This window comes from Prionailurus bengalensis, chromosome A1, assembly GCF_016509475.1.
Source record: "Prionailurus bengalensis isolate Pbe53 chromosome A1, Fcat_Pben_1.1_paternal_pri, whole genome shotgun sequence".
Lineage (NCBI taxonomy): Eukaryota > Metazoa > Chordata > Mammalia > Carnivora > Felidae > Prionailurus > Prionailurus bengalensis.
The window spans coordinates 50234926-50251502 of NC_057343.1; the positions used below are offsets into that span (position 1 = coordinate 50234926).

Consider the following 16577-nt stretch of genomic DNA (forward strand, 5'->3'; position numbering starts at 1 on the left):
TGAGTGGGGGATGGACAGAGATAGAGGGAGGCACAGAATCCGAAGCAGGCTCCAGGCTCTGAGCTGTCAGCACAGAGCCCGACACGGGGCTCAAACCCACTGACCGTGAGATCATGACTTGAGCTGAAGTCAGACACTTGGTGGACTGAGCCACCCAGGTGCCCTGCCTTTTACATTTTTAAAAAGTTTATGTACTTATTTTGAGAGAGACAGAGACAGCGTGAGTGGAGGAGGGGAAGAGAGAGAGAGAGAGAGAGAGAGAGAATCCCAACCAGGTTCTGTGCTATCAGCACAGAGCCAGAGGCAGGGCTCAAACTCACAAAGCCGTGAGATCATGGCCTGAGCCAAAACCAAGAGTCCAAAACTCAACCTACTGAGCTACCCAGGTGCCCAAGCCTTTTACATTTTTTTTTAAGTTTATTTTGAGAGAGAGACAGAGACAGAAACTGTGGTTGGGGCAGAGAGAGAGGGGAGAGAGCGAATTCCAAGCAGGCTCTGCACAGTCAGTGCAGAGCCCAATGTGGGGCTTAAACTCACAAACCGTGAGATCATGACCTGAGCTGAAATCAAGAGTTGTACCCTTAACCGACTGAGCCACCCAGGTGCCCCCTGCCTTTTACATTTTTAATGACTGTGTAATATCTCACTGTATGGAAGAAATGTGATTTACTCCACTGTCCCTGTTGTTGTTGGCTTAGATTGTTTTGGGATTTTCATTTTTAATGAATGCTTCTTGCCATCAAAGGTTTAGTCCTCCAGAAATGGCATTAGAAGAGCAGGTATTTATTAGCGATTGACCCCTGTGCAATGAAGAGGAAAGAGCAAGGGAGAAGCTGAACTGTGACACTGGCCTCATGTTTATGGGAAACACCTATCAGAGGTACTCAACTCATTTAGGTGGAGATGACTGAGCTTTTCTAAGTACAGTCAGCCAATCACCAGATGAGAGCCACTCTGGGAGGACCATGACCTCAGAAGAGGTCTGCAGCTAAGGCCGACCTCAGGGAGCTGGCAGATGCAGGCTGGCTGCTGACCACAGTCCTCCTCTAAAGGGAGGTTTGGCTACTGTATCTGGGTCCACCACACATGCTCATTTTGCACATAGATCTTCCTTCATATCCTTAGGATAAATTCCCAGAAGTGAAATTGCTGCAACAGAGCACGGATAGTTAAAAAACTTTTTAATATTTATTGCCCAATTACCTTCCAGAAAGATTGTACCACTTTCTCCCACCAACAGTTCATCGGTAACATGTAACACATGACAGCTGTCCTGTTTTTAAATAATGAAAGTATCTCCAATTCTCCTGGAAAATGAGTAATATTTTTGATGTTTTATTGTTGTGAATTTAATTGTAAACTCCTAAGGTAGGTTACTTTTCTTTATAGGGCTGATTCAATCTTTCCAGAAGGTTAGGACACTCACTCTCATGCCTGATAGAAGGCAAAGATTTGGATTTGGGTTTTCTGACTTGCAAATTTGCATCATTAAAGAGACAGAAATGGCTGCTGCCTGAGCTGATTTGAAACCAAATTGGCAATGGGAATACTTGAGCAAATAAATGAAATCCCCATTTATAAGGAAAAAATCCATATTTGACACACTACTGTTAGAGAGACTAATGGGAAATAACCATTATTTATTTAGTGTCCTCCTATGCCAAGCAGTGCCCTAGGCTTTTACATACACCATCCTATTTAATTTTCACAACCTTATTTACTTTGAAGTAGTAATTATCAGCACAATTTTCAGATGAGGAAATTGAAGCTCAGCGTGTCTGGTGACTTGGTAACTTCAGTCATTCATATTCGTGTCTATGTGCTTCTTACCAACCTGGGCTGTTACCCCCATAGCTTCAGGTCAAGTTACAGAGCAGTAGCTTTAAACAGTGTAGTATATGTACATAGTAACTGTAGTAACAATAACTCTTATGAAGCTTGGGGAATGTCTGTCCTCCTGGACTAGAAGTACATAGGAGTCTAACAAGACAATGCCTTTCTTAAAAAAAAGCAGGAATTTGAGAAACAAAACAAACAAGCAAAGGGGGAAAGAATGAACGAGAGAGAGGCAAATCAAGAAACAAACTCTTCAATACAGAAAACTGATGGTTATGAGAGGGGAGGGGTGTGTGGGGATGGGTTAAATAGGTGTTGGGGATTAAGGAGGGCACTTGTCCTGATGAGCACAGGGTGATGTATGGAAGTGTTGAAAAACTACACTGTATACCTGAAACTAATATAACACTGTATGTTAACTGACTGGAATTAAAATAAAAACTTAAAAAAATTCAGTAATAAAAAATAAAAAAGCGGGTTGGGGGCATTGAAAGAGGAAGCCATTCTAGGTTAAAAAAAGATGTAACCAAATGCAACGTGTGGTCATTGTTTGGATTTTGTTCTGAGTAAGACAGCTGTAAAAGACATTTTGGGATCAGTGGGGGAATTTGAGTCCGGATTGGGTATAAATTGACACTGGGTAATTGTTAGCTTTGGTTAGAGGTGAAAATGGTAATATGATTTTGTAGACAAGTGTCCTTTAAAAAAAAAAGAGATTCATATTGTACTATTTTGGGGTGAAGTATAATAATACCTATCTTTAAGCAGGAAATGAAGGTGATAAGCAAATAAGGCAAAATGCAAACGATTGTTAACTATAGGCGCTAGGTTTTAGCTTTTCATTACACTAGTCTCCCTGCTCCTTACTTGTTTACTCTTTATGATGAAAAACGACATCAATCAACCGGAAAAACGAAAGTAAGGGGTTATTTACTTTACGGGAGTAAGAACCGATCTTTATCTTCCTCCAAAGGTGACGCCATCAACATGTGGCCTAAACAGGGTTTCAGGAGTTTCAAGCGAGGTCCCAGGGAGACTAGACCAACGAACACATTCCTTTCCGAAGACCTGACTTTCGTGTGAAGAGAGAACGTAAGCCTTGAGCCTCCGAGCCTCCAGCCCCGGACCTACCCAGGACCGCTGCGGCCACTGAATAACCTGTCACCCTACCGACCGACGCTCGGGGTGAGCGCGGGAGAAACTCAGGTGGCCACCCGCTCGCATCCTTTGCGACGCGATCCAGGTCCCTTCCACCTCACCCACCTGGAAGCGGGGAGGAGCGGGGCCGGCTTAGTGTGGGGGGAAATGGGCGGCACGCGCTCGGGCCACTACCCCCACCTGCCGCCAGGAGGGCCCGGGCGGCACAAGGGGGCGGAGAACTTGGGGTGGGGAAGGCCGCGCACCTGGCTGCAGGGCTGCGCGCAGCGGGACGGCGGGCTCCGGCCGCAGGTGAGGGCGGCGGGCTGGGCGGCTGCGCGTCGCGGAGGGCCGCGCTCCTCCACCGGGGAAGTTTCTTGGCCCGGAAAGGTGCAATTGTGTGCAGCTATTTCTGGTATGTCAGGCGGGCCGGGCGGCCGAAAGCCGAGGGGACGCCTCTTACCGGGGCCCCGGGACATGGAAGGCGGCCAGGCGGGCAGAGGCTGGAAGGATGCGGGCGTGGGGGCGCCGTCCCTCGGGGCGGAGCCGCGGTCTGGGCGGGCAGCGCGGGAGCGGGAGCGTGGTCTCCGCCACGGCCTCCTGGCGGCCGGTGGCATCCCCTGGCCCAGACAGTCTGACCACAAAGGCGGCTGCGGCCGGGAGCCCCGGGGAGCCGCAGGGGGGGCGGACGGAAGCGGTGACTCTGCGGCTCGCGGTGGGCGGCGGGGTGGGCTGGGGCGGGGCCATTCCGGGGAGGGCGGCGGCTGCGGCGCTGCGACTTTTGAAGTCCAAACAGTTGCCCGGCTGGTGAGACGCGCCGCCTCTAGTCCCCCGTCCACCTCCCGCGCCCTGTCCGGCTGCCCGGAGCCCCGGGGTTGTTTTCAGGAGTTGAGAGGAAGCCACGTCTTCAGGTTCTCGTGGGTTCGAAACTTTAGCGAATTGCAGAGCGCAACAAAGGGAAAGAGAACCCGGGAGCCTCGCAGCTTGAGCAGAGGCCGGGCGCCGGGGCCAGACGCGCGCGGGACCCCCCGCCCCTCCGTGCACTCACCGCGTCTCTCTCTCTCCCTCTTACCCTAGTCCTGGAAGGGATGGAGGAGGCCGGGGCCGACTGCGCCCTGGCGTTCGCCGAGGCCCAGAGATGGGTGGAGGTGAGTGCCTTTACCATTTTCCGCACGAGTTTGCGGCCTCGAGGCCGCTCCCGCCGATCTGCGCCCCAGCCTCCTCCCGGGACCTGCGCCGGCGCGTGGCAGCTGGTTGGCTTTGCAGTTTGGGGGACTTTGCAAGTCCTGCTTCTCTGATCTTTTAACGTCCAGCTGAGCTTAGTGCTGCGCTCCCCACGACGGCCTCGCTGGCTTCCCCAGAGCTCCTCTGCCAGGGCTCAGTGCAGAGCCGAGCGTTCGCCCTCTTGGGTTCGGGGACCGCGCATCCTTGTGAGCCAGACCACGTCAGCACAGGGGCAGAGTCGGCCCCGCGTCCTCCGGAGCGGTTCTTTGCGGTGGTTACAGTGGGGATGCCCGACACTTACCTGCGCAGGGTATTTAGTGTGTGTGGTGTGGGAGGGTGAGTGGAGGAGGTTGGACGCTAAAGTCGCATCCGGAGAGATATTTTCTCGCGCGCGGCATCTGGAGTCAAGGTTTTTACTTATTCAAAGTCGGCGTTGATGACACTAAGATCTCCTGGGGTCACTCACTGACCCCGGTTGTGCCTAAGGGACAAGATCTTCCATTCCCTTTTCCCCCCGTCGAAATGGAGATGGTCTCTAGGAGGTTTCTTCGTCAACACCTAAGGTTGCACTTATCTGTAAAAAAGTTAACACCAGGACTTGCACCCGCTATTCTGCTGGATGAAAAAGGTGACTTTTTAAATGATGCTAAGGCAGTCTTCAGAACAGATGTGAGCCAGGAACAACCGCTTGTTAGAAAATTGTTGCCTACACCAGCCTTGCAGTTATTTAGGAGTTATAGATGCCACGTGCTGGCTTACTCAAGGTATTTAAAAATGCAGATTAGGTTTAAAGGTTATTCCAGCGGGGGGGGGGGGGGGGGGGGACCAGCATATTTAGGAATTCCCAAAGCACACAATGTGTAAGAAGAATTAATTTGTCCTTAAGAAAACAAATGTATATATGGGGGGAAAGAAGAGAATAAACTTTCAGTGTTCCATTTCTAACAGTAAATAAAGGAAGGTGAAATGTGAGTAGGGGGTCAAGAAATCAGCTGTTGATGTCCTTTTTTGGACTGAAACTTTGAGCTAGTCTGAAGGTGATTTAGAAGGTTGGGGTGGGGGGAAGGTGTGAGGGGAGGGTATGCAGAGGTTGAGAGAAGAATAAACAGTGTATTTTGAATTGAAATGAGAGTGGGAAAATTCCAGCAGTGCAGTTAAGAGAAATGACTTCCCTCATTCATAAACTTTGAAAGACCAGGGCATCCAAAGGTAATTTTCCACTAGTAGGATTTGTTCTTCATAATTTGAGAAAAGAAATTAAAGTTGCCTTTTTGATTTTGAGTGTTAGGGCCGGAGGGAGAGAGAAGGGAAGAACTATGGGGACACTTTTGGTCATACGTGATTCCTATGCAGTGTTTGTATCTGCGTGCTCTGTATTTGCTTCAGGAAATCTATGAATATGGATGATTTCACACTTGCCTCGTTTAGTATACAGATTTTTGAAGTCTAAAAAATTCCTTGTTTGTTTTAGCTTGCTCATGACGGTGTGGGCTTTCTGTGAGAAATTTACATCTAACAAACTCTAGGGAAGTGTGTTGCAGTAAAAGATATCATAGTGCAGGGTATATGTGCTCACCTTCCCACTCTCAAACGTCCCCTCTAAACGCGTTTTTTTCATCTTTAGCAGAGAGACCATTTTTCTTTACATTTTTTTTAGTGTTTATTTATTTTTGAGAGAGTGAATGAGAGAGAGCGTGCGCGAGTGGGGGAGGGGCAGAGAGAGAGGGAGACACAGAATCGGAAGCCGGCTCCAGGCTCTGAGCTGTCCGCACAGAGCCCAACTTGGGGCTCGACTCATAGACCGTGAGATCATGACCTGAGCCGAAGTCGGACGTTTAACCCACTGAGCCACCCAGGCGCCCCAAACCTATTGGTCTTCTTTTCTCCAAAATCATTTCCAATACCACCCATCACTGTTTTGCTTCCTACTACCAACACATTCAAAGAAGGCCTGTCTCTTCAAGTACAAGAGCAGAGCTTACCTTGCCATCAGTAAATAAGGGTCAAAAATAAGTAATACATGGTAGGACCCAAAACAATCCCAATAAGCTATATAAGTATAGTCATTTCTGAAATCCATTAAAAAAAACGGAGTATTAAAAAAAAACTAAATGAACAAAACTCTAGAAAATAACAAGCTCATAAAAAAGAAACAATCCATAGCTGCTGTCATCTCTGAAATAGGGAACGATCTGCCACTGATAAAAGTAATGAGGACCAGTCTATCTTTTTATTTTTTTGTAACGTTTATTTGCTTTTGAGAGACAGAGACCGACTGTAAGTGGGGGAGGAGCAGAGAGAGAGGGAGACACAGAATCCGAGGCAGATTCCACACTCTGAGCTGTCAGCACAGAGCCCGCCCGATGCAGGGCTTGAACTCACAGGCTGTGAGATGATGACTGAAGCTGAAGTTGGACACTCAACCGACTGAGCCACCCAGGCGCCCCAAGAGACAATTTTTCTAAAGGCTTTGCCATATCATTATAATATAGTTAATGAAATTAACATTCAAGTCATTTATTTCCCCCGCCTGCCACTGGGAGCAAGGCAGTATGCTCATTGAAGATATGTGAACGCTTTACATATTCATGTACACTTTGGGCATGCTCTGGGCATTCAGAGTGACAGCAGTGTGCCTACTGTTAGGTTTATTTTATTTCTCCAGTTAGTGTCCAAATTTATTTGTCTCCTTAGCTTTGCCTTTACAACTAAAGCACATATTTTAAAACATTGTTCTTGCCAAAAGAAGCAGAATGGATGACTCCTTTGTTGCCACAATCGCCTCTTAATTCTGAGAACCCCTAATTTAAAGATAAAATATCGATTCCAAAGTGTATCTTATAACATATTTTGGAAAGTGAAGAAGATTATGGTGTAAGTCTTTCTTTTGCATGCTAATATTCTTGCTCCTGCTCCATTTTCTCTACCGTACTTTTCTCGACATATATTGAGGCATATGTGGGTTATTCATATATGTAAACATATATGTATTATATGGTATACTTTGCTGCCTTTATTCTCAGCTGCAGCTTTGACTAACCCAAGGTTGAGGAACTCCAATAACCTTGTAAAATTTTGAGTGACAGCCAGGGTCCATGTTAGTATGTTCTTTGTCATTTCCATTCTTTTGTGATAGCTAATACATTATTTCCCACAACCAGAGTTAAAGTTTTATTTATTTTATTTTGAGAGGGGAAGGTGAAAGGGTGGGGCAAGGGCCAGTGATTGTTATTCTACCAACTAAAATTTTATGGCTATTTTAAATTGTGCTTAAATGGTTAAGAGTGTATGTATTTTTGGGGGGCTAGTTTAACATTTCAATTTAAAGCAAATGTAGGAATGCGCACTCTTTAATCCAACATAATGATATTGGATTATTATCTGGTTGGAAATGCTGTTTGGAATATTAATAATGTAGCAGAGCTGGTTTATGATTAAACACTGGTTTAAAACCAAATAACATAGTAGTTTAAAGGCAAAGGCAGAGAGGAAGTTTAATTCCAGCAAGGTCATGGAGTAGGTGATGAAGTAGAAAGTGCTGTCCAGACCCTCTAATTTTAAACTTTTTCTGGAGCACCTTCTAATTTTCTACACCTAATAGTTGCCTCTGTCTCTCTGTTTTGGGACATTAAAAAGTCTTTGTAGTGAACAGACAAAATACCAATGAGATTGAAAACTGGATATATCACTCATTGCATTGGTTGGTGGCCAGTTTCCATTCTGTGGGTTAATGTTGCTCTTTAGGTTGAAGTTTATATACGGTAGTAATTTTCATGGCTGGAGAACAGACTAACTTAATTTACCACCTCCTTGCTTACCTGTGCTTCCTGTTATCTCGGAGTTTGATTCTTTCAGTATCACCGTCATCCTGTAGAAGGACCTAAGGATGCCAAGTTGAGCTCATTGCCAGACCTGGCACCAGAATATAACTCCTTCCTCAGTTACGTCCAATTAGTCTGTTTCTCCATGCACCTCCAAATCTTTCTAAGTGGTTTCCCTCTTTCTCTGTAAACTGCATCCTTTCTGCTAATGGTTCCCAACCTGTGATCTGGTTTGAAAGGGTTTGCTTGGGATATATGTGTCCTCAGTGCACACCAGCATTATCTGTGGACTAAATGAAGGTTTCATGGATTTGTACTGTTGCTTTGCAAATGTATGTGGAATGATGTAAACATTCACTTGAAAATGTCCCTAAATTCATAGAAGAATTTTTGGTAATTTCGTATAATTTCAAGGAACAGTGTTAAACCTGGACATACTATGATGGTAAAAATTTATTTAAAAATTTAAATGTTGGGGACACCTGGGTGGCTCAGTCAGTTGGGTGTCCGACTTCGGCTCAGATCATGATCTCACAGTTTGTGAGTTTGAGTCCCGCTTCCGGCTCTGCTGACAGCTCAGAGCCTGGAGTCTGTTTCAGATTCTGTGTGTGTCTCTCTCTCTGCCCCTCCCCCACTCATGCTATTTCTCTCTCTCTCTCAAAAATAAACAAACATTTAAAATTTTTAAAAAAATTTAATTGTTAAGAAGCAATTCTTATACTAGCTGTTGTAGCCCAAATTATTTTTTCGAAATAAAAACCTGATTTTGTTAGTTCCTTCTTTTCTGGGGAGTCATGAATAGATTTCACTTATTTTTTTCTGATTTTTTATTTTTAAAAAGTGTTTATTTATATTTGAGAGAGCGAGCCAGAGACAGAGAAAGAGAATGTACCAGCAGGGGGAGGGGCAGAGAGAGAGGAAAGAGAGAATCCCAAGCAGGCTCCCTGTTGACTTGAGATCATGACCTGAGCTGAAATCAAGAGTCAGATGCTTAACTGGCTGGCCACCCAGGCGCTCCAAGATTTTAAAGTCTATCACCTTCACATCTTCGCAGTGTGAAGCATACCATAACATTTACAGCTGTTTACAATTTCATCTCTGCCTATATATCTATTTTTTTTAAATCTTTTCTCTGTAACTGTTTGCCTAGGTGCCAGGTGGCATAGAGATTAAGAGCACTGTTTTGAAAATTTTTTTTAGCATTTATTTAGTTTTGAGAGAGAGAGAGAGAGAGAGAGAGAGAGCGCGCGCATGTTGGGGAAGGGCAGAGAGAGAGAGGGAGATACAGAATCTGAAGCAGGCTCCAGGCTTTGAGCTGTCAGTACTGAGCCCGAGGCAGGGCTTGAACTCTTGAACTGCGAGATCGTGACCTGAGCCAAAGTCGGACGCTCAACCAACTGAGCCACCCAGGTGCCCCATAAGAGCACTGTTTTGTACACTACATACCCAGTACTTATTTGTCTTATAATTGGAAATTCATACTTTTTGACCACTTCATCCAATTCCTGATGACTATGGTTAACACTGCTGTATGGTATATTTGAAAATTGCTAGGAGAATATAGATCCTAAAATTTCTCATCACAAGGAAAAAACTATTTTTGTAACTATATTGTAACTTCCTGTGGCAAGCATTTTACAATATATGTATGTGAAGTCATTATGTGTTACACTTTTTAACTTATACTGAACTCTGTGTCAATTATATCTCAATGAAATTGGGGGGAAAAAAAAAGAAAAGAAAAGAAAAAACCCTCACTGGTTTGGGAACAAATCATGGTTCAAGTCCTGGTTCTGCTGCTTAATTAAACCCACTAGGTCTCTGTTTTCTTCCTTGACCTCCCATGGTGGCTGTGTTGGTTAAGTGACATACTTACCAAAAAGCAATTATTGTTCCTAATCTTTGCTTGAGTTTGCCCACACACAGGAAGCTGTTTTCTCACCTCTAGGTTATCATGTGTGGAATATGCCTTATTCCTTGTTTAAAAAGGAAGGAGAAGGTAAAAGGAGCCAGTTAGTCTCGTCTTTGTGTGCCTGATACCCATTACTCTTCTTCAGTCCTCTATGCTTGGGCTAAAACTAGCCTTTATGTGGGGCCTTTTCTCAACTACCACACCTGTACTGCACCCATTCCTTCCTCCCCTCTATCCTCGTGTAGATCTCTTTTTGCACTCATGCTATAATTCTATCCATTTTTTCCATATTAGATTATAAGCTGAGGGAAGGAACAATATCTTTTTTTTTTTTATGTTTATTTTTGAGAGAGATATAGAGTGCGAGTTGGGGGAGGGGCAGAAAGAGGGAGACACAGAGTACGACACAGGGCTTGAACGCACGAACTGCGAGATCATGACCCAAGCCGAAGTCAGTTGCTTACTGACGGAGCCACCCAGGCGCCCCCAGGATAATATCTTTATTTCAGGGATTTGGCATGGTTCCTGGTAAGTGCTTGTTGAATGGAAGTATAATCTGAAGGCTACAGCTTTAACAAAACTTAAAAATAGGGTTTTAAGGACCAGAACTTATTTCTTCTCCCAGCAGAAACTTGCTTCAGGGTCTAAAGCTGAGTTCATTGCTTGCGCAGTTAGTTGCTTGGTCAGGACCAGCTAGCTACAAGATATGCCTTCATCTGAGTAGCCGTGTGTACTTGCCTGTTTACCTCACATTTTCTCTTCTGTTCCAGCCCTGCTCCTGAGTCATGGCACTCTCTTCCTGCCTTCTGATTAATGCTGTCCCTCATGGGGACTTGCATTCAATCAATGTGTTATCCAGAGATTGCCTATTACGTGCTTACTCTGTACTGGACACTTGCTGGGCTTATTGATTCAACTGCCACCTTCTGAGCCTCTTTCCTGGACCTCCAGACGGAGGCATGCCCCACAAGGAGCAGACATACAAACACACCCAGCAGCACTGTCAGATAAGTGCTGTAGTAGTAGAAATTTGCACAATTTGTAGTGATGGCACTGAGGGGGCAGCCTGAGTCGGCCTGGGGAGTCAGGTAAGCTCACAGAGAGGCAGCATTTGCATCAAGCTGCAGCGGGGCTAACACATTTGCCCACTTTGTGACTTTATAACTTGGTGTAAGAGCTTCAAGTTCTCTACAGCACAACTTTTAGAAGTTGCTGAGAGTAGTTTATTTTTACTCAGGTAATCTTTACATGCAGAGAAATGCACCGATTTTTAATGTACGGTTGTGGGAATTTTGTCAAATGTTTTTACACCCGTGTACCCAGAAATTTAATCAACTTATAGAACATTTTTGTCACTCAACAAAGTTCCCTTCCAGAAGGGCACTTGAGTCTCTCCCTCTTACAGGCAACCACCATTTTGATTTCTAACATCTTAGATTTCTTAGTGTAGTTTTGAACAGCCAAGCAATATCATGATTGTCAAGTTGTTCCTTTTTTCTTCATGTAGCATTTTACTATTACTTGAACACACTATCTTTATTTGAAAATAAAAAAATTCTATGACAGGAAGGATGGCAAGAGATGAGTGTGTACTCACAAAATCCTCTTGAGAAGGAACTGATTCATACCAATAGAAACCAGGGCAGGGATGCCATGAAAATAGCCTGACTCTAGGAGGTATAAGCACACACATGTCTTGGCGTTTCCTGGGCAACTAGGAGGATTCCAGTATAGTGTTATTCTGGATCTTTTCAACGTACCTGTGTACTGAAAGCTAGAAATATGCCTTGTCTTAACATGAGGGGAAATGCAAGAACTTGTACCTTTAATAAAATGGAGTGTCCTCAAACTAGTTAGAGAAGTGCACTCACTGGGTCAAAGGAAATGAATGATTTCTTGGCTCTTGACACCTCACCAAGTTACCCTGTGAAAGCTTTGTGCTAGTTTGCAACCATGAGTGGAGGTTGATACATTCTGGTATATATAAATGAATATATTAATGCTCTCCAAATTCTGGCCAGAATTGGAAATTGTCATTTGTGTTTTTTCTCTAAATAAATGGATGAAACGTGCATGATGTTCTCCCTCTTCTCAGATCCCTGGTGATGCTAAACATTTATGTAACAGATAATACATTGGGTTTCCTCCAATGAGAAAGGATGGCCCTGGAACACGGAGGGTTCTGGCTCCTCTGCATGCAGTCACAAAAGGCTCAGAGGGCCCCTGGCCTGCTAAAGCACATCTCCAAGGTCATGGGCATGGTGGGGGTCCTTAAGGAAGTGCCTCCTGAGTTGTCTTGGGTTTTTTGGGGGCTGTTTGGAGATAGATGCTCTGAATTCTCAACAAAATTATGAAGAATGGAATGTTTGTCCATTTTGAGGAGTGGAGCACCTCGATATTCCTTCAGCCCTTGATAAAACACAGAAATCCTCTCTTAGGCTGAGAGGAATAACGTCCCAAGTGTGTGGCAGGGAGCGTGTTGCTTCATCTGGTTCATTTGGGTCTCGTTGTTCTGTGTAGGGCTCTAGCAGGCTCGCTCTCTGGATGCCAAGAGTGCTTTGGCTAGTAAGGGACTCCTGTGGAGACAACTGGCTCCTTTTAGCTCCTCCTTCACGTTTAAACTGCTGGCGAACATAACGGCATTTGAGTTAAAAGTACTCGTTTTGAGAATGTTAGTTAAGAAAAACAAAGCAACGTTAATAAATTTTGTCCAACCTTTTTAGTTTGGAGAAAATGGATGTTGTGGGAAGACAATCTCATGTATTACCTTCTGTAGACTGAGTTGTTTCTGTTGTTCTGTAGCCTATAATTCCTGGCAGAAAGTTCTCAAATGCTTGTTGAAGGAATGACTGTTTTGTGTCCTGTCAAAAGATTGTCTTATTTACTTAATGCTTGCAGATCTCCTTAAAACTGTTAACTGTCAAAGAGTATATTAGAGCTTGAGGAGAGTGATAAAATATGTGCACTTCTACTTAGTCTTCAGTTTCGGAAGGTAATTATTGGGTGTGTGTGTGTGTTTTCTTAAAACATTTCTGATGTACTCAAAGCTCTTAATAAGGAAAAGAGTTGTCATCTGTGCACGACTTTGGGAACAGAGATTTAATACACTCATTCTGCCACTTTTCTCTAAGTAGACGGGCATTAGCAAATTCTACAGATGAATCATGACACAGTCCCATAAACAGTCTTTCCAAAGATTTTAATATCCTCCCTGATAGGGTCCTCGAAGACCGGTTCTCATTTCTGTGTAGAGGAGGATCAGTTTGGTGCTTGCGTGCATTAGATGATGGTGCACAGACATTATGTCTGTCTTTAAGTACAGTGGGGATTGTCATAAGGACAGAGGTTAGAAAAATTCTATGTGGGTTCAAAGGGCAATACTAGTAATAACTATTCGGGTACAGTGAGACCTTAGTATCAAGTATTTTGAAGATGTTTCTATAAACAAAGGGCTGTCCTATGCCAGAATAGGCTGACTTGAATAGGCTGTGAAGGTTTTACACGAGAAGGTGAGTAACTGACAATTAAAGCAACTAGTACTTCCTTTTACATGTGCAAGACATGGGGCAAGTGTATTGTCCCTGCATACCTTAATAATGAAGGACTGTTCGGACCAGGCGTGTTCTCTCCAATGAGGAAAAAAGAGGACTGAGAAGTCAAATAATTTTCTCAGGAAACACTGAAACTACTAAGTGGTGGTTGGGGATTTGAACCCAGGCAATTTGACTCCACAGCCTGCCCTCTTAATCACTACACTCTACTGTCTCAGAGAAACACTGGTCAGACAGTGCTCATTCTATCTGAAGCTGTAAGATAAACTATTTTCTGTTTATGGTAAGTCCTTCACACTAGAACGTAGCTTCTGTCTTGTGATGTTGGTGCCTGGAAAGCACATGGTGATCAAATATTTTATAAACTATAGAATTGCTGATAGACATTCCTGAACAATTGCACACTTTAGATTTATGTGTTCTGCTATATCTAAGTGACCAGATTAATGCTCAGTAAACCATTTAAAGTGTTGTAAAAGGGAAGCATTTTTATATGATGACATTGAATTTACTTTGAGCTACAACAGGAGATAAATTATATCTATTAGGTTCTTCTATAAGACTGTTTACAAAAAGTATCAGTTTCTTTGTTTTTTTTAATATTTATTTATTTTGAGAGAGAAAGCAAGAAAGGGAACATGTGTGTGAATGCATACAAGCCGGGGAGGGACAGAGAGAGAGAGAGAGAGAGAGAGAGAGAGAGGAAGAGAGGGAATCCTAAGCAGGCTCCTCACTGTCAGCACAGAGCCTGACATGGAGCTCAGTCTCATGATCCATGAGATCGTGACCTGAACTGAAATCGAGTCAGACACTTAACCAACTGAGCCACTCAGGCACCCCCAAAAGTATCAATTTCTTATTGACCTACATTTCAGTAGTCCATGGCATACTAGAAATTTCTCGTAGTACTAGAAATTCAGTACTAGTAAGTACTGGAAAAAAGACCATGATGAAAGATTTTCTCTTCTTGACAAGGTTGAAATTTGATCTAGATGTCTGAGCTGGGAAGGAGAGATCTTGTTTTATTATACCACAATTTCATAATATTCAAGGAAGGACACTCATTGCCTTCCTTATTATAAACTTTGATTCTGGAATTCTTTCTTACTAGAGTTTAAAGTCTTTCATTCTACCACAGGAAGGAGAAAATAAGCAAACATTTTGCCTTCTTGAGTGGTATGCAATCAATTTGGAACTTACTTTAGTGTCTGAAGAAAGTATTGTCAATCTATCAAAAGCATTAGACACAGACACATCTTCCTTCTTGAAACATTTCCTTCAACTCTTCTCTGGATTTTTCTCCCATTTTACTTGATGTTTCTGATTTTCCTTTGCTTAATCCTCCTGATTACTTGATCAGTAAGTATTAGAGTATCCCTGGGTTCATCTTCCCATGCCTTCTCTGTCTATAATCTCTCCCTAGCAGATATTATCAAATCCATAGCTTTATATACCTTCTATATGCTGATGACTTCCTTTTTGTATTCCTGGCACTGACAGTGTCTCCCTTTTCCTCTCTCCCTGCCCTATGTGTGTGACACACATACATGTATACACACATACACTGAAGATTTCCAATTGTAGATCAAGTAGGCACATCCCACTTTGTTCCAAAAAAACCTCTGAGTTTCTCCCCCTTCCTATCACCTGCCTACTCATCTCTCCCAGTGTTTCCCATCTTTGTACATGACACCACTCTCAACCCATTTGCTTAGGTCCCCAGCTTTGAGTCATTATTGACTCTTGGTTGTTGTTGTTGTTTTTTCACACTCCACATCTCGTCTATAAAGAGATTCAGTTGGCTGTATCTTCAAATATATCCAGAATCTGACCACTTCTTACCATAGCCACCATCCTCCCTGCTTCAAATATAATAGCCAGATTCCTCTTTAAAAGTGTAAGCTAGAAATAAGACATACAAATGGCCAACAGACTCATGAAAAGATGTTTAGCATCACTATTCATCAGGGAGATGCAAATCAAAACTGCACTGAGATATCACTTTATACCAGTCAAAATGGCTAGACCTCAAAAGACAAGAAATAATAAGTGTTGTTGAGGATATGGAGAAAAAGGAACCCTCATGCACTGTTTCTGGGAATGCAAATTGGTGCAGCCACTGTGGAAAACAAAATGGAGCTTCCTCAAAAAATTAAAAATAGAATTATCATATGATCCAGTAATACCACTACTAGGTATTTAGCCAAGGAAAACAAAAACTCTGATTTGAAAAAATGTATGCACCCCTATGTTTATTGTAGCCTTATTTACAATAGCCAAACTGTGGAAGCAACCCACATGTCCACCAGTAGATGAATTAATAAAGAAGATATGGCATACATACAATGGAATATTATACAGCCATAAAAAGAATGAAATCTTGTCATTTGCAACAACATGAATGGACCTAGAAGGTATAATGTTAAGTGAAACAAATCAGAGAAAGACATATACTATATGATTTCACTCATACAGAATTTAAGAAATAAAATGACCAAACTTAAAGACAAACAAAACAAAACCCGACTGTTAAATACAGAGAACAGACTGGGTATGCCACGGGGGAGGTGGATGGGGGAAATGGGTGAAATAGGTGAAGGGAACCAAGAGTACACTTACTGTGATGAACACTGAGTAATGCAGAAAATTGTTGAATCATTATATTGTACCCCTGAAGCTAATATAACACTGCACGTTAATTATACTTCAATAAAAAAAAGTAAACCAGAGATTGCATTTCCAGCTCTTCCTTCTCCTCCCCCCCCACAATGGCTATCTATTATATTTTGAATAAAATCTGCATTTTTGTTTAAAAAACTTTTTTTTAAATAAAATAGTCCCACTTGCCCATGTCATCTGCTGTCACTGTGTGTCTTCCCATGCTCTAGTCATACTGACCTCCTGCTATTCCTCAGATGTGCAGAGGTTTTTATTTTAGGGCCTTGGTGTTGCTGTTTCTCCTGCGTGAGTACATTTCTTTCACTTATTCAGGTCTCAGCTCAAATGATACCTCCTCCTCCCTTTCCTCCCCTTCCTCTCTGTAGAATAACAATCTCTTGTCAGTCCACACTCAAATTTTGTAGCACTTATCGTTTG

The 16577-nt window shown here is 43.3% G+C and overlaps 1 protein-coding gene across 21 annotated transcripts in view; it reads left to right on the forward strand.

The window, feature by feature from the left end:
• The first annotated feature begins 431 nt into the window (after nucleotides 1-431).
• LMO7 (LIM domain 7) overlaps nucleotides 432-16577 on the forward strand; it is a 197829-nt gene continuing 181683 nt past the window's right edge. For 18 of the 21 annotated variants that reach the window (XM_043580604.1, XM_043580637.1, XM_043580622.1 and 15 more), the window contains exons 1-2: nucleotides 432-3688; nucleotides 4051-4121. In XM_043580604.1, the coding sequence (XP_043436539.1) occupies nucleotides 3142-3688; nucleotides 4051-4121 (618 nt within the window). In that variant the 5' untranslated portion in view covers nucleotides 432-3141. Of the gene's footprint in view, nucleotides 3689-3778; nucleotides 3885-4050; nucleotides 4122-16577 lie in introns of those variants that run through there. The other 3 variants (XM_043580722.1, XM_043580736.1, XM_043580729.1) reach the window with 2 other exon arrangements.